This window comes from Chiloscyllium plagiosum, chromosome 12 (assembly GCF_004010195.1).
Source record: "Chiloscyllium plagiosum isolate BGI_BamShark_2017 chromosome 12, ASM401019v2, whole genome shotgun sequence".
NCBI lineage: Eukaryota > Metazoa > Chordata > Chondrichthyes > Orectolobiformes > Hemiscylliidae > Chiloscyllium > Chiloscyllium plagiosum.
The window spans coordinates 21,828,061-21,851,049 of record NC_057721.1 but is presented as its reverse complement, the minus strand read 5'-3'; the positions used below and the strand labels follow the sequence as shown (position 1 = coordinate 21,851,049).

The following is a 22,989-nucleotide window of genomic DNA, read 5'->3' as shown; positions in this document are numbered from 1 at the left end:
GCAAAGGGGTTTTCCTTTTACCTGTTTAATCAGTGCTAAAAACAGATTCTCAAGTTATCTTAAGGGTATGTTACATTTCAACAGGGATTGCCTATCAGTGGGACTTCAAGGTTAATGGAAAGCACTTTACATTTCTGCAAATTATTCACTAAGAAAATGTTTTATCTATACCAGTCTATTCTAAAGTAGACTGGTTATTAACTCAGTTTTAATGACAGACTGAATACACATTCTTTTGCAACAATATAAAAACTTAAAGGAAGTTCAAGTCCCATCTGCCCCGGAGGTATATAACAACATTCCTGAAGAGGCTGATTAGAAAATACCTAGAAATGTTAGAGAAGTTAAGAGAACAAAATGCGAGAGAATACCAAAGTTAATTGTTTCAAAAGAAAATCAGCAGCCCTTTTGACTGAACAACAAACTATATGCGTAAGTACACGCAGTGCGCTGACCAGATGAAATGCAATCTGCAGTTTAAAGCTTTGATTTTTTTTTAATCCATATCTTAACTGAAAGGGAAAACTAAAGCTGAATTCTTGACTTCACAACTGCAAAGAAAGTGCCCTAGACTTTCTAGTTTTTTTTTGGGGGGGGGGGGGGGTGTGTGGTGGTGATGATGGAGTGTTACAGGGGTTAGGTCTGTAAATATAGCAAAGCAAACCATTGACCAAATTACTTTCTGCATTTGCATGTTAACTTTTTGTGACTTGTGTACATGGATTGGTATTCTGAAATGCTCTCTTTCAATGTTTTTTCTTCCTCACACTGAAGTAGATAGATGTCAAGAAATGAGGTTGACTATCTATCTCTTTGTAGCTGCTTTGTTTCTTCTGACAATTTCCTTTCCTATCTACCTTTATATCAGAAACAAACTTCACAAGTATTTGTTGTCTCTTGTTTTACAGAGATATGCAGCGGCTAATCTTTTCAAAATTTTACAAATAATAATGAAATAAGAGATTATAGCAGAATTGTAACAGGTGACAATATTCCACAAGTCCTACCTTTTGCATCTGGAGCTCATCATTAACCATCAGACCACCTTCACCGGAAATTCTACTTTAAGTTCATATTTTACCAAGTTATCACCTAGCCAGATGGTCCCCAGATCCAACAGTTATGTAAAAGTAATGTACCAGAATGTAAAATAATTGCATTAAGCTTTGTTGATTAACATAATTTATGACAAAGGCAGGAAGAAAGTATTCAAATTGACAACAGTCATCAAAACTAAAAAGTAATTTATGTTCACTTCACAGCCCAGTAAAAGGTTTGGAAACAAAAGTTGCAGGGAAAGCTAATAATCTGAGAAAAGAATTGTTACAATCACACATCTAAATTACTGTCATGTGGCTTGAAGTCTATTGATGAACTTTAATTTTGGCTTATATGGGGAAATAGTAGGCACTGTTGAACTTTCACTTTTAAAAAAGTTTACATTTTTAAATACAATACTGTTAAATGCTTGGTAAACACTGTAATATTAGTTTAAGAAATACAATGAATTATACATGGCTTTTCCAAATTGATTTAATAGGATGTATCACCACCTCTTAAAAATAATTAGAAATAATTATGATTAAACTGTGTTGACTTTTTATTTTCCAGTGAATCCTCAATGCTGAGCGACTGGTTTGGAAGTCACTTATTTCTGACAGTATATTTAAATTACTCATTGATACCATTATTAACCTAGGTCACTTCAGTTTTAGAAATATATCAATTCAGATCTCTTGAAGTGCTGGACTCAATAACTCATCCAAGTCATCCTTTGATATCAGTATTCAATGTTTAAAGAAAAAAATTAAAAATGCTCAAAGCAACAAAAAGCATGTTCAAGTTAGCCCCAACTTTAGAGGTAACATTTGGACTTTTAAAAACAGGCCCTAAAGATTAAGTTCCTGACATACAGTTTATAAGTGCATGCACGTTGTTGGAAACAATACAAAATTATGCAATTGCGATCTATAACAATGACTAGAGTTTTAGGTCTATGAGATCAGTATCGTGTCTCTAACCAGAATTCTTTGCTAAATATTTACTTGGGGTCTTCATCTATTCCAATTATACCCCAGGCTACACCTGCTCCATGGTTTCCTGATTCAAGACTTTCGTTGTCACCACCTTTGCCCAGATCATCTTCCTTTTCATTAACCTTAAAAGGAAAATATACATCACAATCAGTCCACACTAGTAAACACACAAGACTTAATGCAAGTAAGCTGCTTTACAAGATATTAATTGCTCTCATGGTCCCAAATACCTAAAGAGTTATTGAAAATTCAATTAAAACATGTACTTCAATTAAAACAAAAGTACAATTTTGGTTACAAGTTAATCTGAAGTATGTTTATGAATGTGCAAAAAGTACACTTCTGTTGTATAGAAATGTAGTAAGGTTTGAGGGCATGTTAAGTTATAGATTTTACATACAAGCTACATTACATTTCAAGACTATGGATGACTACCCTTTATATCTTTGAAAGAAATCTAATTTTCACATCAAAGTTCAAAATGATCTATATCAACTGAATTTTTAAAAAATTCTAAGTGGTACTATTTGAAACTTTACAGTTCCACTCCATCTAACTTTCACAGAGCCCTGAATGACAGTGGGTTATAGTAAAATCATGCCAAGTTGTCTGGTGAGACCTACCTTGATGTTGAGAAAAAGTTGTTGCATCTGCAGTGTGGCAGTTTCTTGCTAAGCAGTGGTCTGTTGTCAATTAAGGAGAATTACTGTTCATTAAAGATGCCACAAAAATGCTACAACTCACTCACCTCCATTATTCTGCTTCCTAAAACGTACCAAACAAATTCAAAGTCAAACACTGTCAACATGGAAGTTACAGTGGGTATCCAGAAACTTCCGTTCAAAAGGACTCAGTGTTGCACACTCAGCACCCACACCTCAGGTAATATTCCACAGGCACCAGCCATATGCACATCTCCCATATGCTTACAGTCAACCTCTGCACTTCAAAGTGGCATCTCAGGCTGAACCAACAACTATCATTGTATTGTTGCTGCAAGGACACTACACTTAGGGATAAGCGCCACTTTGTGGTTTGGATCAGACTGCATATCCAGCCTGTTTGCTTTCTGTTAGTGCTCACTCACTCTGACCTATCTGGATGCTCTCAGCATCCTTATTTTGACACCTCAGCTGCACACAATTCAGTACTGCTGACCAAGAAGCTTGTCGTGGGTGTCAGTTGTCTTCAGTGAAGCCAAGGGGGATAACTTTCAATCAATTACAATGTTCAAAAGACATTTGGATAAGTACATCAGTAGGATAGGTTTGGAGGGATATGGGCCAAGAGCAGGCAGGTGGGACTAGTTTAGTTTGGGATTATGTTCAGCATGGACTGCTTGGGCCGAAGGGTCTGTTTCCGTGTTGTATGTCTCTGACTTTATAACAAACTAAGGATGGCACAGCCTATTAATCCTGGTTGAGAGGTGACTAAGCGAGTAGACAGCACAGATGGCATACAGAGTTAGTGATGTCAGGCAATTTGGGTGGGTAAGGTTGCAAGGGAAGACTTTGGAGGCAACCATGAGCATAGTAGAACACGACTTAGTGGGTGGTGGATTTAGTAGTACAAGATATCAGAGAGAAGATGGTGGCACTTAAGATGGTAGAAAAGGCCACTGGCTTTCTTTCTACATAGCTGAGACTGCACTGGGTCACACATTGGCTCAGGCTCGCAAAGTCTAGTGTCATGGACACTGCTCAAAAATTGGGCCACCATATTTCACTTCTCTGCACAGTGCAATACTTTAGCATTTTAAAGATGGATGCTAGTCAATTCTGGGATATCCTGGAAGTGATAAGTTGTTCATGGGACTGCTTATGGTAAGATGGGTCCAGAATCCTGTAAGATAGAGGTATCATAACAGCAGAGTAGATAATTAACAAGATATAGTAAAGATTGATAAGATATAGTGACAAAATTGGCTCAGGCTCGTGGTGGAAAAACACTCCAAAAATTCATCGCAACTAGCACTTATTCAAACAAATGTATAATTCAGCCCATGATCTTTCCTTCGCTTTGCTGACCATCTTATTTTAAGGTTTTGCCCACAGAATGAACCAATGATAATTAAACCTAGTAGCAGCACTGCAAAACAGCCTGTCAAGTTTCCACTAAATTCATTGACTAGTAACAATATAAATAAAGCAACAGTTATGCATGTAGTAAAAGAGGTGCATAAAATGCAAGTTCTTCAATATTAAAAAATCTTTACAGGAATATTAATCTTTACATTCAAAGAATCCCAGTAAGCTACAGCTCCAAAGATTTGCCAGATTATAAAAGGTTGCTGGTCCTGTGGAAAGAGATGATTATTTTATGGAAATTTAACAGCACTGGATGACATGAAGAAGGTTACCTCATGCAACAAAGCTACCATGAACTTAAATTTCACAAATAATGTGAATACATCCCAGTTACATAAACACTGGTGGTATTTGTCTTAAGAACTTGTACATTCAGACAAGTTTAATTACTCTGGGCAAGAAAAGATAATAGCACTGAAGATTAATAAATGCTAAGCATATGATGATTTCTACAAAGGACTTAAAGCTATTAGATGAGGAAATTGCAAATGATTTTGCTATTACCTTCCAAGCTCAAACTATCCCTTTGGATTGGAAAACTACAACTGTCATTAAGAATGGTAACAAAAAGGAACCAAGCCGTACAGTCCTGTTTCTCTACTATATGGAAATTATTGCAATCTAATTAGGAACACAAGGTGCACTTAAAATTGACATGATCAGAAAGGCAATATGAATTTGTCACATCTAACAAGACTATTTTTTTGAGCAAGTCAGTCATAACACATAGAAACTGACCCTTCAATACAACTCATCACGCTGACCATGTTTCCCAAGCTGAACTAGACCCACTTGCCTGCATTTGGCCCATACCCCTCTAACTCTTTCCTATTCATGTACCTGTCCAAATGTCTTTTAAATGTTGTAACTGTACCTGCATCTACCATTTCATCTGCAGTTCATTCCATATACAAACCACCCCTCTGTGTGAATAAGTTGCCCCAGCGTTTCTTTTAAATCTTTCTCCTCTCAACTTAAAAATAGCCCCCCTAGCTTAGAAATCACTCACCTACCCGAGGGAAAAGACCTTTGCTATTCACCTTATCAATGCCCCTCATGATTTTATAAACCTGTATAAGGTCACCTCCAACGTCCTACACTCCAATGCAAAAGTCTCAGCCCATCTTTACAACTCAAAACTCTCCAATATGGCAACATCCTGGTAACTCTTTTCTGAACCATTTCCAATTTAATATCCTTCCTTTAGTAAGGCGACCAGTATAGCACTCCAAAAATGGCCTCACCAAAGTCCTGTCCAACCTCAACATGACATCCCAACTCCAATACTCAATGATCTGAGCAATGAAGGCAAGTGTACTAAATGCCTTCTTAACCACCCTGTCCACTTGTGATACAACTTTCAAAGAACTATGTACCTGAACCTCTAGGTCTCTGTTTGACACTACTACTCAGGGTCCTATCATTGACTGTACAAGTCCTGTTCTTGTTTTTTTTTAAAACCAAAATGCAATCCCTCACATTTAACCAAACTAACAAGAAGCACAGAAATGGGAATGTCTATGGAAATGATGATTGTGCATAGATTTATACAAGGCAATTCAATTTTTTAAAAAATCAAACCATGAAAATGGTTACAGCACAGAGGAACCATTTAGAATAGACTAGAATACCCTTTATTGTCACATAACCCACTGTGTGTTGGCTCTCTGATGCAACAACTCGGAGTGTCATTTCTTCAATTTTTCCATTTAGCCTGCAGATTTACAAAACAAAAATCCAAATTCCTCTTGAGTGCCTTGATTAAACCATACTCATTACATTCTGAATCTTAAACACTTGCTTATGAAAAAAGATTTTCATTGTGTCACCTCTATCTTTTACTTTAAATCTTTTGACTATGTTTGAATATTTGTATCAATCTCTCAATCTTCTGTTCTCCAAGGAAAAGAATGACAATCTGTACATGTATCTGAAGTCCCCCCCCCTTTAGAGGACCATTCTTGCAATTGTTTTTTCTGCACCATCTCTAATGTCTTCACATCTTTCTTAAGTTGCAATGCCAGAACTGCCTGAAGAACTTCAGTTGAGGCCAAACCAGTGCTTAGGATAAGATTAACATAAATTCCTTGCTTTTCCTTCAAGACATAGAATCAGTCTGGGTAGAAGAAAGAAACAGCAAGGGAAAAAGGTCCCTGAACAGGGTAATTTTTAGGTTCCTAAACAGTAGTCCTGCAGTGGAGTGGAAATACTGGGGGGTTGTAACAAAGGTACAGCAGTGATGATTGATGATTTTAATCTGTATTTAGACTGGATTAATCAAATTGACAAGAGTTGTCTTGAGGGAGAGTTCATTGAAAGTATTAGCTATTGTTTCTTGGAGCAATATGTTGTAGAATCAATCAAACAGGTTATTCTGGATTGGCTATTGTGTAACAATGTGAGACGAATGAATAATCTCATTGTAAAAGAATCTTCGAGGAAAAAGTAACCATGGCATGCTCAAATTTCAAACTTAGTCGAAAGACAAGAAACTGGAGACTCACACTAACATTCTGGAATCAAATAAAGGTCGTTATATAGTATGAGGACAGATCTGGCACTGATAGATTGGGCTGGAAGACAAGAAAAGTAGGAGAGTTAATGAACAGTGGCATGTATTTGAGGAAACACTCAATTTCTCCAAAGTAAAATATATTCCAAAAAGGAAGGAATATTGTAAGAGGGGAAACAAACATCCAAGGCTTAGCAAGCAAGTTAAAGATAACGTAAAGATAAAAACTAAGGCATGTCATATTGCAAAGGCGAGTGGCAGACTGGAAGGTAGTTGATCTTGAAAAGTTTCCCAAATGGTTACTAAAAATTCAAAAAGAGTAAAGGCAAATTATGAAATAAACTAGCACAAAGCAATAACTCATAATAAAAACTCATACAAGTATATAAAAGGGAAGAGAGTAGCGAAAGTGGGAAGAGAGTAGCGAAAGTGAACACTGGGCCCTTAGTGGATGAGACTGGGGATTAATCATAGGGAATACATAAACGTTGGAATCACTAATTCAATATTTTGCCTCAGTTTTCATGAAGGACACTAATATTATCCCAACAATAACAGGTAAAACAAAAATTATAGAAATGGACGAACTTAGAGCAACCATCATCACTAGGGAAAATTCACTGTGGTATGAAGGTGGACAAGACTTGATAACCTACATCCTAGGGAAAATTCTGGGTTTCTGCCCCTTATCTATTACTTTCACCCTTCTCTTTGCATAAAACCTATCTATAGGCGCATTCATGTTACCTATTTCAAGCACTTGGTATGGTAGTGAATTACATTATTATTCTGTATTTCACTCAATGTTTTTATCTGATCTTTGTTATATACACAAACTATAAACTCACAAGTTGGGATTTTAATTTTGGAGTTAAAGAATGGTGGGTGTCTTAAATGACATAATATCCATTATTGCCTGTGATGAGTTTTCATCATCTGTTTTTCAGCTTGTTTTGAATGCAAGCAGGTTCCATCAAGACAAACAAAGTCATCGTCCCAGCTGGTGCACTTACTACACATTCAGTTCCTTTCTGATATTGAATAAGGTCCAGTGAACTTGTTTTCAATGATTCCCCAGGACAGGTAACAGCACTAACACCTTATCTCTTGTCACAATATTTCAAGCTTTGGCCTTTCCATCTGCTTTATTTTATTTGGTTATGTACCTTTTAAAAACTTTTTAGCCAATTTACATTATATGATCAAATTGTCTCCAAACTTTGAAACATCAGCTAGAAGCATAGTTTGAGCTTCAGTTTACTAACTTCTCCTTAACTAATTAAGTGGTCCTTTTTTATTCACTCTTGGGATGTCACTGGCTGGCCATCCCTCGGTGCTCTTGAAAGGTGGTGGTCAGCTGCCTTCTTGACCTGCTACAGCCTATGAACTGTAGGTATGATCCTTAGGGAGGGAATTCCAGGATTTTGACCCTGTGACAGTGAAGGAACAGCAATACATTTCCAAGCCAGAATGACGAGTGGCTTGGAGAGGAAGTTGTAGGTAGTAGTATTCTCAAATATCTGCTGTATGTCCAACATAGAAGTGGTTGTGGGTTTGGAAAGTGTGGAGAAGGATATTTAATGAATTTCTGCAGTGCACCTTGTAGACATTACACATTGCTGCTGAGTATCATAGGGATGTTTGTGTATGTGGTGCCAATTATGTGAGCTGCTTTGTCCTTCATGGTGTCAGGCTTCTTGAGTGTTGTTGGAGCTGTATTTCTTCAAGCAAGTACATCACACTCCTGACTTGTGCCTTTAGATGGTGGACAGGCTTTGGCGAGTTACTCACTGCAGTATTTATAGCTTCTGAGCTGCTCTTGTAGCCACTGTTTTTACATGGCAAGTCTAGTTGTGTTTCTGGTCAAAAGTAATCGCCAGGATATTGGTAGTGGGAGATTTAGTGATGGTAACACATTGAATGTCAAGGGATAGTGATTAGACTAGCACTTATTCATGAAAGTCATTTCCTGGCATTTGTGTTGTGCAAATGTTACTTGCTGCTTTTTACCCAGTTCTGAAAATTATCTAGATCTTGTTGCATTTGAACATGGATTGCTTCAGTATCTGAGGAGCCATGAATGTTGCTGAACCTTGTGCAAACATCAATAAACATCCCAACTTCTGACGTTCTGATGGAGGGAAGGTCATTGATGAAGCAGCTGAAGATGGCTGGATATAAGACACTACTCTGAGAAACTCCTGCAGAGTCATCTTGGACCTGAGGTGACTACCTCCAATAACCACAACCATTTTCGAATATGCCCAGCATGACTCCAACTAGTAGAGAATTTGCCCCTTGATTCCATTTTTGCTAGGGCTCCTTGGTGCCACATTCAGTAAAATGCAGCTTTAATATCAAGGGCTGTCACTCTCATCTCACTTCTGGAATGAAACTCTTTGTCCAACTCTGCATGAGTTACCTCAAGTCCAGATATTAGTTCAAAATCACATCCCATGGATTAATTTGGGCAAATAGTGACAGAAAAATTCCAAATCAATTAGAATGTTCTTGGCAATAAGCTCGAATGATATCTTCTTTCAAATGCACCTTGTAATAATGGGTGATGAGCAGATATAAATTATTCCAAACTATTCATAATTTCTTTAAATATTTAAATCTTCATCTGATTGCATGTCTTTAAATAATCCATATTCTTGTTTAAAAAGAAACTTTGAACTAACTTTTTCACCACGACTTTTGCAATAATTTTCCCTGAAGGCTCTGCTTCAGGAAATCTGTGGAAACATTCATAATTGTTCAAAAATGCTGGTTCCCTTCCTAGTTATAGGCAGGGGTCTAGACAAACTATTACATGGTTCTTCAAAAATTGGAATTAAAGTTAAGGTCACAGTTTTAATTGAGAGCTGGGTTTTCCCCATTATCTGAGCTGTAAGTATGTCTGAAAATGTAACTACATTGTTATGTAGTCCAGACTAGTAAGTAGGTTTTAACATTTTAGCCTGTGTTTTGCTAATACCTAAGTGATCAACCATCAGAATTTTGAGAGCCACGTGTAAAATTTCAATACACTACTCTGAACAACACTGTCCATTCATTATCAGGGTCGTTGAGGTGATCTCCACTTAATCATTAACACTTCATTTTTCAAATATTAACACACCACCAGTATTGTCTCTGATCCAACTTCCAAGGATCCTCAATTATCAGAAGAACACGAGCAATGCGTATTTCATTCGGTTAATCGAATTCCAGATAATTGAATGCTGGATAACATAATTTAGCCAAGGATCAGGACTTTGCGATCTTGCCAGATAATCAAGGTTCCTTTTTTTTAATTTGACATCCATTTGATGGATTACTATCAAAACACATGGGCTAAATACATCAGTCTCATTTTTTTGCTTTCAGTCATTTTGGTTAAATTTCCAAATCCACTGTTTGTTTAATAGACTTTTCTTCCTGTTTAATTCTATGGGCCTGAGATCCGGTCACAACAGAGTCTGAAAACAATCCAATACGTTCCTCTTATAACAGTTCAGCATCTACTAGCTGTTCCATCATTCTTGGTGAAGCCAATATTCTTGAACCTACAGGTTGTTTCCCAAAATAAAGGCAATTTCTACTATATGAATTTATTTTAATACTCATTTAATTTAATTAACTTTAATTCAACTGTACAACAAGACTGGTTTGTAAACGTCTTGTGAACCTCCAGTTAATATTACCTTCATTAATCTATCTAGAAGACAAGTATCATTAAGCCAGTTCAGTGACTGATTGCTTAATTCTCTCTCAATATAGGATTACCTCCTTGATTCAAATTATTAGGAATGGGTTCCCTTTTTGAGATCTCTTTTAAAACAATCCTCAATCTCCAATTGCCTGATTATCCCTGTCAATACTTTACAGAAGAATTTTCATGCCTGTCTTGAACCATTTCTACCTCCTTAGTATACCATAAGTAAGCACATTCATACAATCCCTACAGTACAGTTCGGGCTATTCAGCCCATCAAGCCTACATCCCACCTGACCCCATACTTACCATGACTAACCCACCTAGCTGACACATCCCTGGGCAGTATAGGGCAATTTAGCATGGCCAATTCATCTAACATGCAGATCTTTGGGCTGTGGGAGGAAACCAGAGCACCCAATGGAAACCTGTGCAGACATGGAGAGAACGTGCAAACTCCACACAGACAGTCACTCAAGGCTGGAATTGAACCTGGGTCCTTGGTGCTGAGGCAGTAATGCTAACCACTGAGACACAGTACTATATTCTTTGTTCTACTGCTAATGTTCTATATCTATTTCCTTTCCTATGTCCCTTCTGAAGATTCCTTAATTATTTCTACTACTCCAATTGACCTCCCATTTAAATTCCAGCAATTGGCTTTGATATGTATGATATGTCCAGTCTTATCAAAATGGAAACATATCAACTTCTATTACATTTCTATAGCCTTTTTCCTTTACAACTGAGGCATTCTTTTTTCTGTTCTCTAAAATGTGTACCTCTTCTCTTCTTTGCTCTAAGCTTTTTCATATCCAAATCACTTTCCTTAATTCACCATCCCTTTTAAGGCACAAGGTTTGTTTTTGAAATTCCATCTCCTTTTCCATTTATCTTCGTTTTTCTGTGTCTTCATTTTCCTCCTCTGGTTATTGCTCTTAACAGTCTGTTTAGCTCTCTTCTAATCCAATTTTTTTTCATTTCTAACTGTATCTTAGCTAATTCCAGTTTATGACATTGCAATTTCAGGTTTCATTTCTTCCAATTCTAAATACTTTAAAAAGGAAGGCACATATCCCGCTCAAGAACAATGAATTCAAAAATCCTAAGATTCAGCTGATGTGCCTCTTCACCTGCTTGTGAACCGACACCCTTTTCATTGCTTCAAGTCAGATTCCTCTTTCTGCCTCTTCAGACCCAAACCCCTCCAGCTCCCCAGGAGACGAGCCACCTTTCCCCTTCCAGACTCTGATCAGTCTTCAACATTTCTCACCCCCAAGATTGGGTCTCCACTTCACCTCTTCCAGAACCAACTCCCCTTCAACCCAACCTCCTCTCCTTGAAAACTGTCCCAATTTCATCCACTTGAACTGTTGTCCCTTAATTCCCCAAGGAGTTGACTTCCCTTCATCCACTCTGGACCAGATTCCCATGCTATCCTGCTCCCGCTTTAGACTTGGTTCTCCCTTACACACTCTGAAACTGCTTCCCCCAGACCATCATCCCGTCCAGATCCAAATCTGCCTCCCACCTTGTCCTCGGGTAAAGTGATTCTTTTCTCTGTTAATAAATGGAAATAGTCAGGCTCTGGAATTTAGTCTGCATGTTTGGACAAGGCATTAAACATAACTGATTTTCTGAGACATTTTATTGAGAGGTACCAACAATTTAACAAATCATCCTGAACATTAATGGCTGCTATTATCCAAACAGTTATTAATACTAGTTCATAATAGACATTCAGATTTCATGGCTTTGGAATTGGATTCTAAAGAATGGTTGTGAGATGAATTTGAATATATCATAAGTACATTTAAATGGAGGAAACTTAAACACCACTGTATGTCATGGCCAAAGCATCAGAGACCATTAGTGCAGGCAATGACACAACGATCATGAGAGAGGAACCAGATTTCTGATGTTTTAAGAAAAGTGGTCAGAGACAAAGAAACAGAATGCCAGAAAAGCAAAAGGAACTGAATGCAGCTTAAAATCCAATGACACAAAATTCATGCTGGCTTTCATCTACTGATCGACTATACTTCATCTGGATTGAAACCCAAGAAACCAGTCTTTACAAGCAGTAAGTTACTACAAATCTTCATAACTGTCTTTTATTTCCTTAAAGAAGGGAATCAAAAAGATTTCAAGACCTCATCTCAAAACAAGCAAATATGCTAGTGAATGGTTATACTTTTAAGTGCATGCTACTTCTTTTCTCATACCTCTTCCTGTATATGGACGTGCACGCTATCGCATTTGTTGAGCTATTTTAAAAAATCCTTTCGAGAACAAAGCAGAAACATTGTAATTTGTCTATTCTTAAGTTACAGCACTCAGTGTTAGAACACTTTTTCAAAAACACACCTGCCTTCAGTCAGTCAGAGGTCATAAAACCAGGGACTATTCTATCATCTCTCCACATCTGTAATATTAACTTTGGTTATATCTATTTTGCTAACATAAGAAACTGTGGGAAGAAGGCTGCTTCTTCAAACTGCGCTATAACCCAGTGTACTGGTACACTACTTGACAGTACAGCATTAACACTTACCACCAAAGTACGTCCAATAACAGAATACTTTCCAGCTAGGCGAATAAGTCGGTCTTCCATTTCAACACAGGCTACTCCATTTTCATCAGCTTCTATGTTGCCCAGGTCGCCTACATGTCTATATGGATTTAAGAATTGGGATTTAATCAGAATTAAACATATTATTATTTAAGCCATGTAGCTACCAAGGCCTTTACTTCAATTCAGCAAAGCATCACAACTAATGTCAATGACAAAATGTCAGAATTTTCCAATTTAATTGCTTCTAGACTCAAAGTATGAAAAAAGTGATAAAATTCAGTAAATAATGTATAAATAGTTCACCTTTCACATCTTTATCTTGCCATTATGGACACAATTTTATCTAGTCTAATGCAGTAGCAGCTCCTTTCAAGCTGAATCTAGTTGTTCAGTGGTTATGGTGAGAGTCTAAATTTATTCATGACAAGTTTCAAAACTAAATTTGATACACCTGGTTCACATTCAATGTCAGTTGCCCACGATGTGATTGACTTCCAATGGTCCCAAATTGGCTTACAAGTTATTCAGTGGGCCTGCCATTGAAGATTTGTGTTTGGGTTTAAAGGTGACGTACAGTCACACTCTTCCTCCTCCTTGATTATCTGTGCAGTCCTCCGCATGAGCAGCCATAGACATTGAGTAACCAAATGTCCTCCAAACTAGACAGTTCTCATACATCCGAAGGCAAAACAGTAACAAATGATGATTTATCTTGACAGCCGTAATCCCTCTAAGAAATAGTTGTTAGAATCACAAAGTACAGTGCTGTCCCTGGAATCCAAACGCCCTATTGTTCGAACAAATTGGAATCCAAACAATTATTTCGGGAAAATTTTGCCCTAAAATCCAAACATATTTTCAGAATCCGAACACCATGTACAGTTCAGGTCGCACATTGTTTGTTCAGTTTGTCCCAGGAAGTAGTCGTGAAAGCATCTCTCGTGTGTCCATCACTAGTTTACCTCGTGTTTTCACCTTGATTTGTGCTGAGTTTTTTTTTTAAATTATCACCCTTGTGCATTCACCATGGCACCCAAGAAGAGCAGTGAAGCAAATAAGAGTAAGAGGAAGTCCTTCCTCCTCTCCAGCTTCCACATGCACCATTAGCACTCCTCACTAAGGTAAATTAAGTTATTTTCATGTTAATACATTTATTTCTTGTTTTTATTATTATTACTAGATATTTAGGTCATTTACTCATCTTATTTTACCTTAACCATGTGTATTTGCAGTCAACAGTGTCTTGAAAATGTTTTTTTTGGGTCCAGAAATGGATTAATTCACTTTCCATTATTTCTTATGGGAAAATAGTTTCAGAATCCGAACTTTTCGCAATCAGAACAACCTCCTGGAACGAATTAAAGTCAGATTCCGAGGCGTCACTTTGTATTAATTTGTATTGGTAATAATATGGAGAATTAATTGCTGCGATTCACAAACCCGACCATGCAGTCCCATTTGATTGTGATAATTTGATGGACTTACAGAGAGGGTGGTTGGTGAAATGTGGATCTCATATTGCCCTCTGAATTCTGAGGAAAATAATAACATGATGGAAATGAACAGTTCTTTCATGCTTCTATTATATCAGAATGGTTACTTGTCCTAGCTCTCCTAAACACAGCACTGACTGCCTTGGGAATGTTGGACAGGATAGCACTCTAACTGCTGTTATAGAAGGTCTACATACAATATCAAACGAATCAGTGGCATGAAAAATTAGATCTGTACCCAGCTTTGCTATAAGTTGTCAACATGTTTGACTATTAAATCAGGCATGGAAGTTTAACATGTAGAAACTAGGTTAGCTGAGGATTCCTTTGTGAACCTAAATATGCAAAACAGTTCCTCACTTAGAATCTCATGGGCCTGAGAGACAGTTTGATTTAATCCATTGGCAACACTGCCACATTTAGCTCCCTTTTTCTCTCCTTTTCCTCTTTCATCAATATCTCAAAAGGGGAATATCCACTAAAACCTCTGTGCCTAAAAAAACCCTCTGTGGTTATTACTTGTAAATTAGTCGAGGGGCAGTTTCCTTGAATATGGCAATATAATTCACTGGACCTCCAATATAAAAATAAATATAATCAAACCAGAAAGACGAGCAAACATTGTCCAAATAGCATCTTTAGATGTGAAACCTCTGCCAAGTTCAGCTGAAACTATTAAAGCATATCACCTGATTTATCTGGTCATAAGTTAATTTGATGTATTGCAGAACAAGTCTCAGGTTATTACAGAAAGGGAAAAAAAAATAAGCCAACCATAATTAGAGGAACTAACTGCAAAACAAACCTACTGCCAAATGAGCCATTATGCCGATCAATACATTTCTACTCCAACAAGTTTTCAGCAAAGTAAAGGTCCGTGAGGAAATCCTCAAAATTTCAACTCTTCTGCTGTCAAGGGGATACAGTCTAATTTTATATTTTAAAAGAACCGCACTTATGTTGAACTGTCATGTCCAAAAAAGATGGTCATCATTAAACCTTTGGAAGAAGAGAACTAATGTAGAGGGGTTAATATGAAAATCATCAGTCATCAAGGTAGAATCTTAGAAGTGGAAGGAACAGTCAACATGGAACATTCCATTTAGGGAATTTCAAAGGTCAGGAATATAGTGACTGAATGAATATTTAACAATAGTAACAACTAAGAAATGCAAGCTGAAGAGAAATCTACTGTGAGAGTGAAAAGTATAGTTAGGGAGGTAAAGCAGGAAAACATTAAGATCATAAGCCACTGGAAAACAAGTATAAAGTTTTAAGCTTCTACTCATTAGGACACAACAGCCGAGGGAGCTTGGAGGTGATGGGGCTCACAGAATTGTATACAGTAGACAGCAGAAATTTGAATGAATCAGAACTGTCATTAGTCAAAACACCGACCATTTCAATCCAGGGGATTCGCCACAGTCAGTCAAGTATTGGTTCTACTGTGGTCTGGTAATCAATGTGTTTGCAGCCTGGGAATAAGGCACGATCAGTTCTGCAGGTAAAGTGCAAGAGATTACAGGTACATGTCTCAATTGGGATGAGACATCAGTATGGGAGGTGAGCCATGATCTCAGGGCATTCTGCTGAGTCAATCCTGGGGTGGAGCACGGTCGATCATTGGATTTAGGTCAACAATGGTCAGGGGGTTTATAGAGGCAGGACTTGGAAGTCCTGGAGAAAGTGTCAATTCATGTCTGGGATAAATTTCATTGTTGGAAATGTGTTGCTGGAAAAGCGCAGCAGGTCAGGCAGCATCCAGGGAACAGGAGAATCGACATTTCGGGCATAAGCCCTTCTTCAGGAACCTTCTTCCTGAAGAAGGGCTTATGCCCGAAACGTCGATTCTCCTGTTCCCTGGATGCTGCCTGACCTGCTGCGCTTTTCCAGCAACACATTTCCAGCTCTGATCTCCAGCATCTGCAGACCTCACTTTCTCCTCATAAATTTCATTGTAATGGGTGAGAGAAACAGGAGTGGACTGGGAGCGAAGGTGATGATCGTGGTGCCGTTTAAGCAGGTCACAGTAATTCTTGTGCCTACATGATGTAGATGTGTAGGGCCAGTAAGTGCATAAAAATTTCAAGGCATATTTATAGTGATGCAAAAGGGCTCGACCAAAACTGGGGGTTTGCTGAAAAGTCATATGACCATAGGTACAGCAATAGGAAAAGGGAACATAAAGGATTTTAGGAAAACAGTGCATCACAGGTGGACCCTGCAAATCACTCTCACTAATACAACATCATAATACTATTATGCTAGATTCAAAAGCTAACTACACAATAACTTTACAAAGAATGGCCAGGTGGTTGACGGTGAGGAAGGAGGTTGTCTTTGTTACAGGATTATATAGATAGATTGGCCATGGGCAGATCAATAGCAGATGAAACTTAAACCTAAGCAAGAGTCACAGTCATAACAGCACAGAAATAGACCCTTTGGTCCAACTCATCCATGTCAACCAGGTATCCTAAATTGAACTAGTCCCATTTGACTGCATTTGGTCAATATCCCTCTTAACATTTCCTACCACGTATCTATCCAAATATCTTTTGAATATTGTAATTTTACCCACGTCTACCATTTCCTTTGGCAGCTCATTCCACAGATGCACACCATGTATGTAAAAAAAGGTGATGCACTTTGCAAGATGTAATAAGAAAGAATTCAATGAATGGCAGGACACTAGGAAGCTCAGAGAAACATAAGGATCTTGGGGTGCTCATCCACAGATTCCTGAAGGCAGTAGGACAGGTTAATAGGGTAGTTAAGAAAGTGTTTGGGATGCTGTCATGATTAGTCATGGCATAGATTTTAAGAAGAGAGAAGTTATGCTGAAGCTGTACAAAAGCCACAGTTGGAGTACTCTGTGCAGGTCTGGTCTCTGCACTATAAGTAACATATGATTGCACTGGAGAGGGTGCAAAAGAGATTCACCTGGATGTTGCACAATTTAGTTCAGGTTGTTTTGTTGAGAGCAAAGATGGCTTACAGGAGGTCTGATTGGAGGTATGTAAGATGATGAATGGCATGGAGAGGTGGACAGAAAGCAGCTGTTATCCTTAGTTGAAGTGTCAATAGCAAGAGGTCATAAACATGTGGAAGACTTAGAGGGGATTTCAGGAAAATAAATCTCACCCAGAGGGTACCGGGAATGTGAATACACTGCCTAGGAGGGTAGTTGAAGTGCAGAACCTTGAAACTTTTAAAAAGTACTTGGATGAATACTTGAAATGTCATGCCATCCAAAGCTATGGATGTAAATGTACATTTAAAATAGATTTAATTGGTGCGGACTTGATAGGCTGAAGAAGTGCCTCTCCTGTACTGTATGATTTATGACACCACAGAAAGTTCTGGAATTCAATACATTTCATCTGCCAGACCGTCACACCGATTTATAAATAGGGTACAGCAAGGGTTATGATGCGGAAGGGAACCTTTTCTTTCTTGGGGAGGTGTGTCTTTCGTGGTGAATAATTGAATAAAGAACTCTATTCCCAATTTGACATTGAAAACTTTTGTTGTCAGACATAACTATTATTGAAGCTTAGTTTTTACTGAGGCTTAAGTATGATCTCTTTGGAATGCCTCAGTGCTGTTCATTTTTATAGATGTGAGAACTCAAAAGTTCTTTATTTGAAATTGCAAATATTCCTGACATTTCCCACAAATTCTATGCTCACAGAGCTCACGTGGATAACTCCATCATTGGAGTCATTGCAGCTTTGCTGATTCTGAGAAGAATACAATACAAGACAACAATTAGAATATATTTAATACACCAGCAATAACAGCAGCTGTAACACAGCCACCAGAGGGGGAAATAGCAGCACAGTATCAGGAATGATGTGGAGAAGCTGATGTTGGACTGGGATGAACAAAATTGAAAATCACACCACCAGGTTAAGATCACATAACATCAGGTTATAGTCCAACAGGTTTATTTGGAAGCACTAGCTTTCATAGTGCTGCTCCTTCATCGGTAGCTTCATCAGCTAGTGCTGCCAAATGAACCTGTTGGACTATAACCTGATGTTGTGTGACCTCAGCCCAGGAAGCACAGGTAAATTAGATCCCTCATAAAAGACCTCAATGTCACTTTCTTCAACTGTTTGACATTGCAAGTGCAAATTGAGAGTGCCTCACCCCCATTATCTCTGAACTATACCAGCTTTCGCAGGGGGACTTCTGCTCAGAATAACTGGCAATCCCACCCTATGACTGCTAATTATTACAGCAGTCCTGAACTTTTATGGACAGGGCTCATTACAGGGAGCACTAGGGGATTTGTGTGGCATTTTCCAATCCACAAAATTACTCTGGGAAGTTACTGATGACAAGATTCATTTTTGCCATACACCACCTCTTCATATCCTTTCTCCTTGCCAATGGTAGTGAAGCAGCTATGGCATTCGTATTCCCCAAAGTGCAGGGTGCTATTTACTGCACCCATGTTGCTCTAAGAGTGCCCTACAGCACTATAAATAGAAAAGTTGAAACGGTTGAATTGCATGTGATTGTTGTGTGGTGTACACTATAGCTGTGTTACAGTACGAGAAGAAAGGAGGGAGGCAGAAGTATATAAGCTGTGTACTCTTACCGTGTGCTTTTTTCAGAAAAATATTTATTCATAAAACTGGTAAAAGTAGATTACAAACTAATTCCATTTGAAAATTTACAGACTTTACATAAGAAGCTCAACTTGTCTCTAGATATCTCGTTGCACTCTTAGGTGCCTTACTATAATTGTAATAGCCTTAATACTTACAATATATATTCAATGACTGGTATAGTCCTCCCAGCTGTACCTAAGTGACAGGAACATACAAGGTAAATGTCTGCTATATTCAATGTAATCCTCTTGGGTACTGAATTTGGTATGCTTCACAGCACACATCTTGTAGTTGAACAGGCATTTGTATTCTGAAATTCTTGTGGTATTCACCCACGATTGGTGACTAACTATATTTGTGTACTTGTATTTCATTAATGCCCCAAATCCCCCTATTTACATCCACTTGCAATTTTTCTCTCCTCCTGTATGAAATTAAATAGTGCAAAAACTGTGTTTGACAGATCAGACACAGCTGCAGCTTGTTAAATGCCTCACCCAGACTTCATACAACTGGTTCATCTGCATAATGCACCTACGTGCTCCATGGCCACCATCCTCCTCAACCCTTCATCCATGCAGCTCATCATCAGCAAGTCATCAGTCTCACCACACTGAGCTTTGCTCGTGGAACAACTCAGCCAACACTTCATGCCTACAACACTTTACTTTGGATCTGGAGCTGACTTGTGTGCTTCCTCCAGGTTGCAATGTGTGCAGGGATAGTCATGCATTTCATGTGTCTACACAAGAAGCTTTTACACTGACATAGTCACAAGTATCTTATGCCATTTAGCTTGCTTTCTTAGCACTCACTGACTCTATTGTGGAGTTACAGGCTGCCAGTTTCTACACTGCTTTGCTGGAGCTCTCGGAGTTCAGCACTTATTTGGAGGCTCCCAGCCTTATTGCCTTCTTAGTTCACAATGTCTTGAGCACATATTTACAGGCTGTCAGCTTTTGCAGTTTATCTTGATTTTCAGCATAGAAGCAGCAGGCAACTGATAACAGTGGGAAGTAGGTCAAAGGACGTGTCCTATTCCAGTTCTTTGGATTGGCCTTGGTCAGTCAGTCACTTGGTCCCATGCAAGTCTCTGGATCCAGATCCTGATCCTAGACACTGTCAGTCAGGTTATCATTGTGATATAAGTCTAGGGGATGGCATGATTACTCATGGCTGTCCTGTTAGGTTAGTCCTGGGGTTTGGTCAATAATGGTCAGGGTTCATCAGAAGACAGTTCAATTGGTCCTAGAGAAAGCAAGTCTGGGGAGGGCCTCATTCTGGCATAGTTTGTCCTTCATAACTAGAGCTGAGAAAGTTGGGAAATGTCTTGGATGCAGAAAGAATCGTGGAATGAACAGCAATATTCTGAGCATGAAGATAAGGATCAGGATCAGGATCATGATATTCACCAGGTCAGCCATCCATTGAGTACATAAAAGGCCAAGAAGCCATCAAGCCAGAAGATCAGAGACAGCCTTACCTCCAGGATGAATAAGTTGGGCTTTAACTTTGTTTAACTAATTGCAATTATTTTGTTATACTAGCAAGCGGCCCTTGCTTAGTAAAATTAGTGATCGTGTATGAGCAGGAAAGACAGTGAGGTGTCCCCACTGAGTAAGTAGAATGTGTAGAATGCAATATGGATTGAGTTTGGAAGGATACTGGAAAGTGTAGTTCATCTAACTTGATGAGATGCCAATCGAGTGGTAGAGTAATAATGTGAGCAATACATTCGAGGATGAGAAAATGGTGGCACTTACCCTCTTGTGACACTACTTTTGGCATACTGAAACGTTCGTCAGGCTGGCTGGGTGTATTGATTTGGCCGTCTGTGATGGTCAGCAAAGACGTTGGCTGCTTCTTCCCTATGACCTGTCTCCCAGCAACTTAGGAACTCTGTCTTGGAAGTAGGAAGTAGGCTTGGCCTTCTTTGGCACAATATGCTGAGATTTCAGAAATGAACACCACAGTGTGAAAGGTTGATCCTTGCTGCAGCATTGAAATGGTGTGCAGCTGTGCTTTAAATAGTTAGAAGGTCCTGACAATGGCAAGCATTACCACCTCACTTGCCATGAGATTCCCCAAGAAATGTGCTCAACATCGGTTGCATAATCAAGAAAAAGTGAAGGTGTAAGCTCGTATGAGAAAATTTCAAAGTTTGTGAGAAAGAATTTGACTGGGAGCACTGCTCCTTTGTCAGGGGATTTGATGAGGGAGCAGTGCTCTGAAAGCTTATGATTTCAAATAAAACTCTGGTGTAGTGTGACTTCTGACTTTATTAAAATATAGGCTAACTTTGAAGTTCAGTATTAGGGTTATAGTTGACTGAATCCATCCCTAGACTCCAAAACGTCACTCAACAGGCATTTTTGTTTATCAACTGAAATGATTTGCTTTTTAAAAAACATTACAGTGGAATATAATATGACTTAAAAATACTCTGAAAACCTGATGTGATCAGAAACTAATCAAACTTAGACATCACCCTCATGCTTCCTAAATTCCAGTGAATGTGGTCCTAACCGATCCAGACTTGCACCAAATGTCAGTCCTACCATCCCAGGAATCAGCCGGGTAAACCTTTGTTACACATTCTCCATAGATACTAAAATTGTATACGATACTCCAAATGTGGCCTCATCAGAGCTCAATGCAATTGTAGTAAGACATCCTTGCTTCACTGTTCGAATCCTCTCACAATAAAAGCCAACATACCATTTGCCTTCTTCACCAACTGTTACACTTGCATGCTCACCTTCAGCAACTGGTGCGCAAGGACACCCAGATCAAACTGCACCTCCCCTTTTCCAAATCTATAGACATTCAACTAATTTTCTTCCTTTCCGATTTTGCTACTGAAGTGGATAACCCCTACTTGTATCCACATTATACTTCATCTGCCATACAGATGAAAAGCCAAAGTGTACTTAGTCAAAATAATTAACATGGTAACAAAGTTTTTCATAAACTTTTCCATAAACTTTCAGCATTTCAAACTTTGCTGTTTAGATAAAACTCACCTTTTTTTGTCTTCTGGTGCTCCATGAGTTTCATTACAGGGGTTGTAATGAGGTCCAGCACTGCCACAGCCTTAAAAAAAAATTGATTGTTTTAAAATTTTTGAAGGACTAGTCCACTTTTATGTAATACCACATATATATTTGCAATAAATGAAAATTCAAGTCAACATCATCCTTCTGTTTTCTTGTGGTGCGTGTTCTCAGAAATAGCAGTATCTGGTTCAGATACTGAAGGGTGCACTTTGGAGTCTTTCATTAGATATCTGTACCTGTCTTCACCTCACCATGCTCGAGGGACACCAATTTAAACTGGGCTATGTTTAAGTTCTTGAGGATGGACCTTGATACATCAGCATTTTCCATTACATTTCATATAGTAAGTTTAATCACGCTCAATTGGTAGTAATAGGTGTGATAGACAATGCAATATAAGGTAAAAACACCGCAATTTCCCTTCCCACGTGGTTAAAGATGCCCTCCAACACATCTCATCCACATCCCGCACCTCCGCCCTCAGACCCAACCCCTCCAACCGCAACAAGGACAGAACGCCCCTGGTGCTCACCTTCCACCCTACCAACCTTCGCATAAACCAAATCATCCGCCGACATTTCCGCCACCTCCAAACAGACCCCACCACCAGGGATATATTTCCCTCCCCACCCCTCTCCGCCTCCCGCAAAGACCGTTCCCTCCGTGACTACCTGGTCAGGTCCACGCCCCCCTACGACCCACCCTCCCATCCTGGCACTTTCCCCTGCCACCGCAGGAACTGTAAAACCTGCGCCCACACCTCCTCCCTCACCTCCATCCAAGGCCCCAAAGGAGCTTTCCACATCCATCAAAGTTTTACCTGCAAATCCACTAATATCATTTATTGTATCCGTTGCTCCCGATGCAGTCTCCTCTACATTGGGGAAACTGGACGCCTCCTAGCAGAGC

General features: G+C 38.8%; 1 protein-coding gene across 3 annotated transcripts in view; it reads right to left on the bottom strand.

The window, feature by feature from the left end:
* Window positions 1–1,007: 1,007 nt before the first annotated feature.
* The window catches only part of LOC122555061 (superoxide dismutase [Cu-Zn]-like), a 58,695-nt gene continuing 36,713 nt past the window's right edge, over window positions 1,008–22,989 (bottom strand). The window contains exons 3-6 of one of the 3 annotated variants that reach the window (XM_043700715.1): window positions 22,048–22,117; window positions 12,889–13,006; window positions 2,660–2,719; window positions 2,073–2,158 (exon numbers count right to left, since the gene is read on the bottom strand). In XM_043700715.1, the coding sequence (XP_043556650.1) occupies window positions 2,708–2,719; window positions 12,889–13,006; window positions 22,048–22,117 (200 nt within the window). In that variant the 3' untranslated portion in view covers window positions 2,073–2,158; window positions 2,660–2,707. Of the gene's footprint in view, window positions 2,159–2,659; window positions 2,720–3,518; window positions 3,879–12,888; window positions 13,007–22,047; window positions 22,118–22,989 lie in introns of those variants that run through there. The other 2 variants (XM_043700713.1, XM_043700714.1) reach the window with 2 other exon arrangements.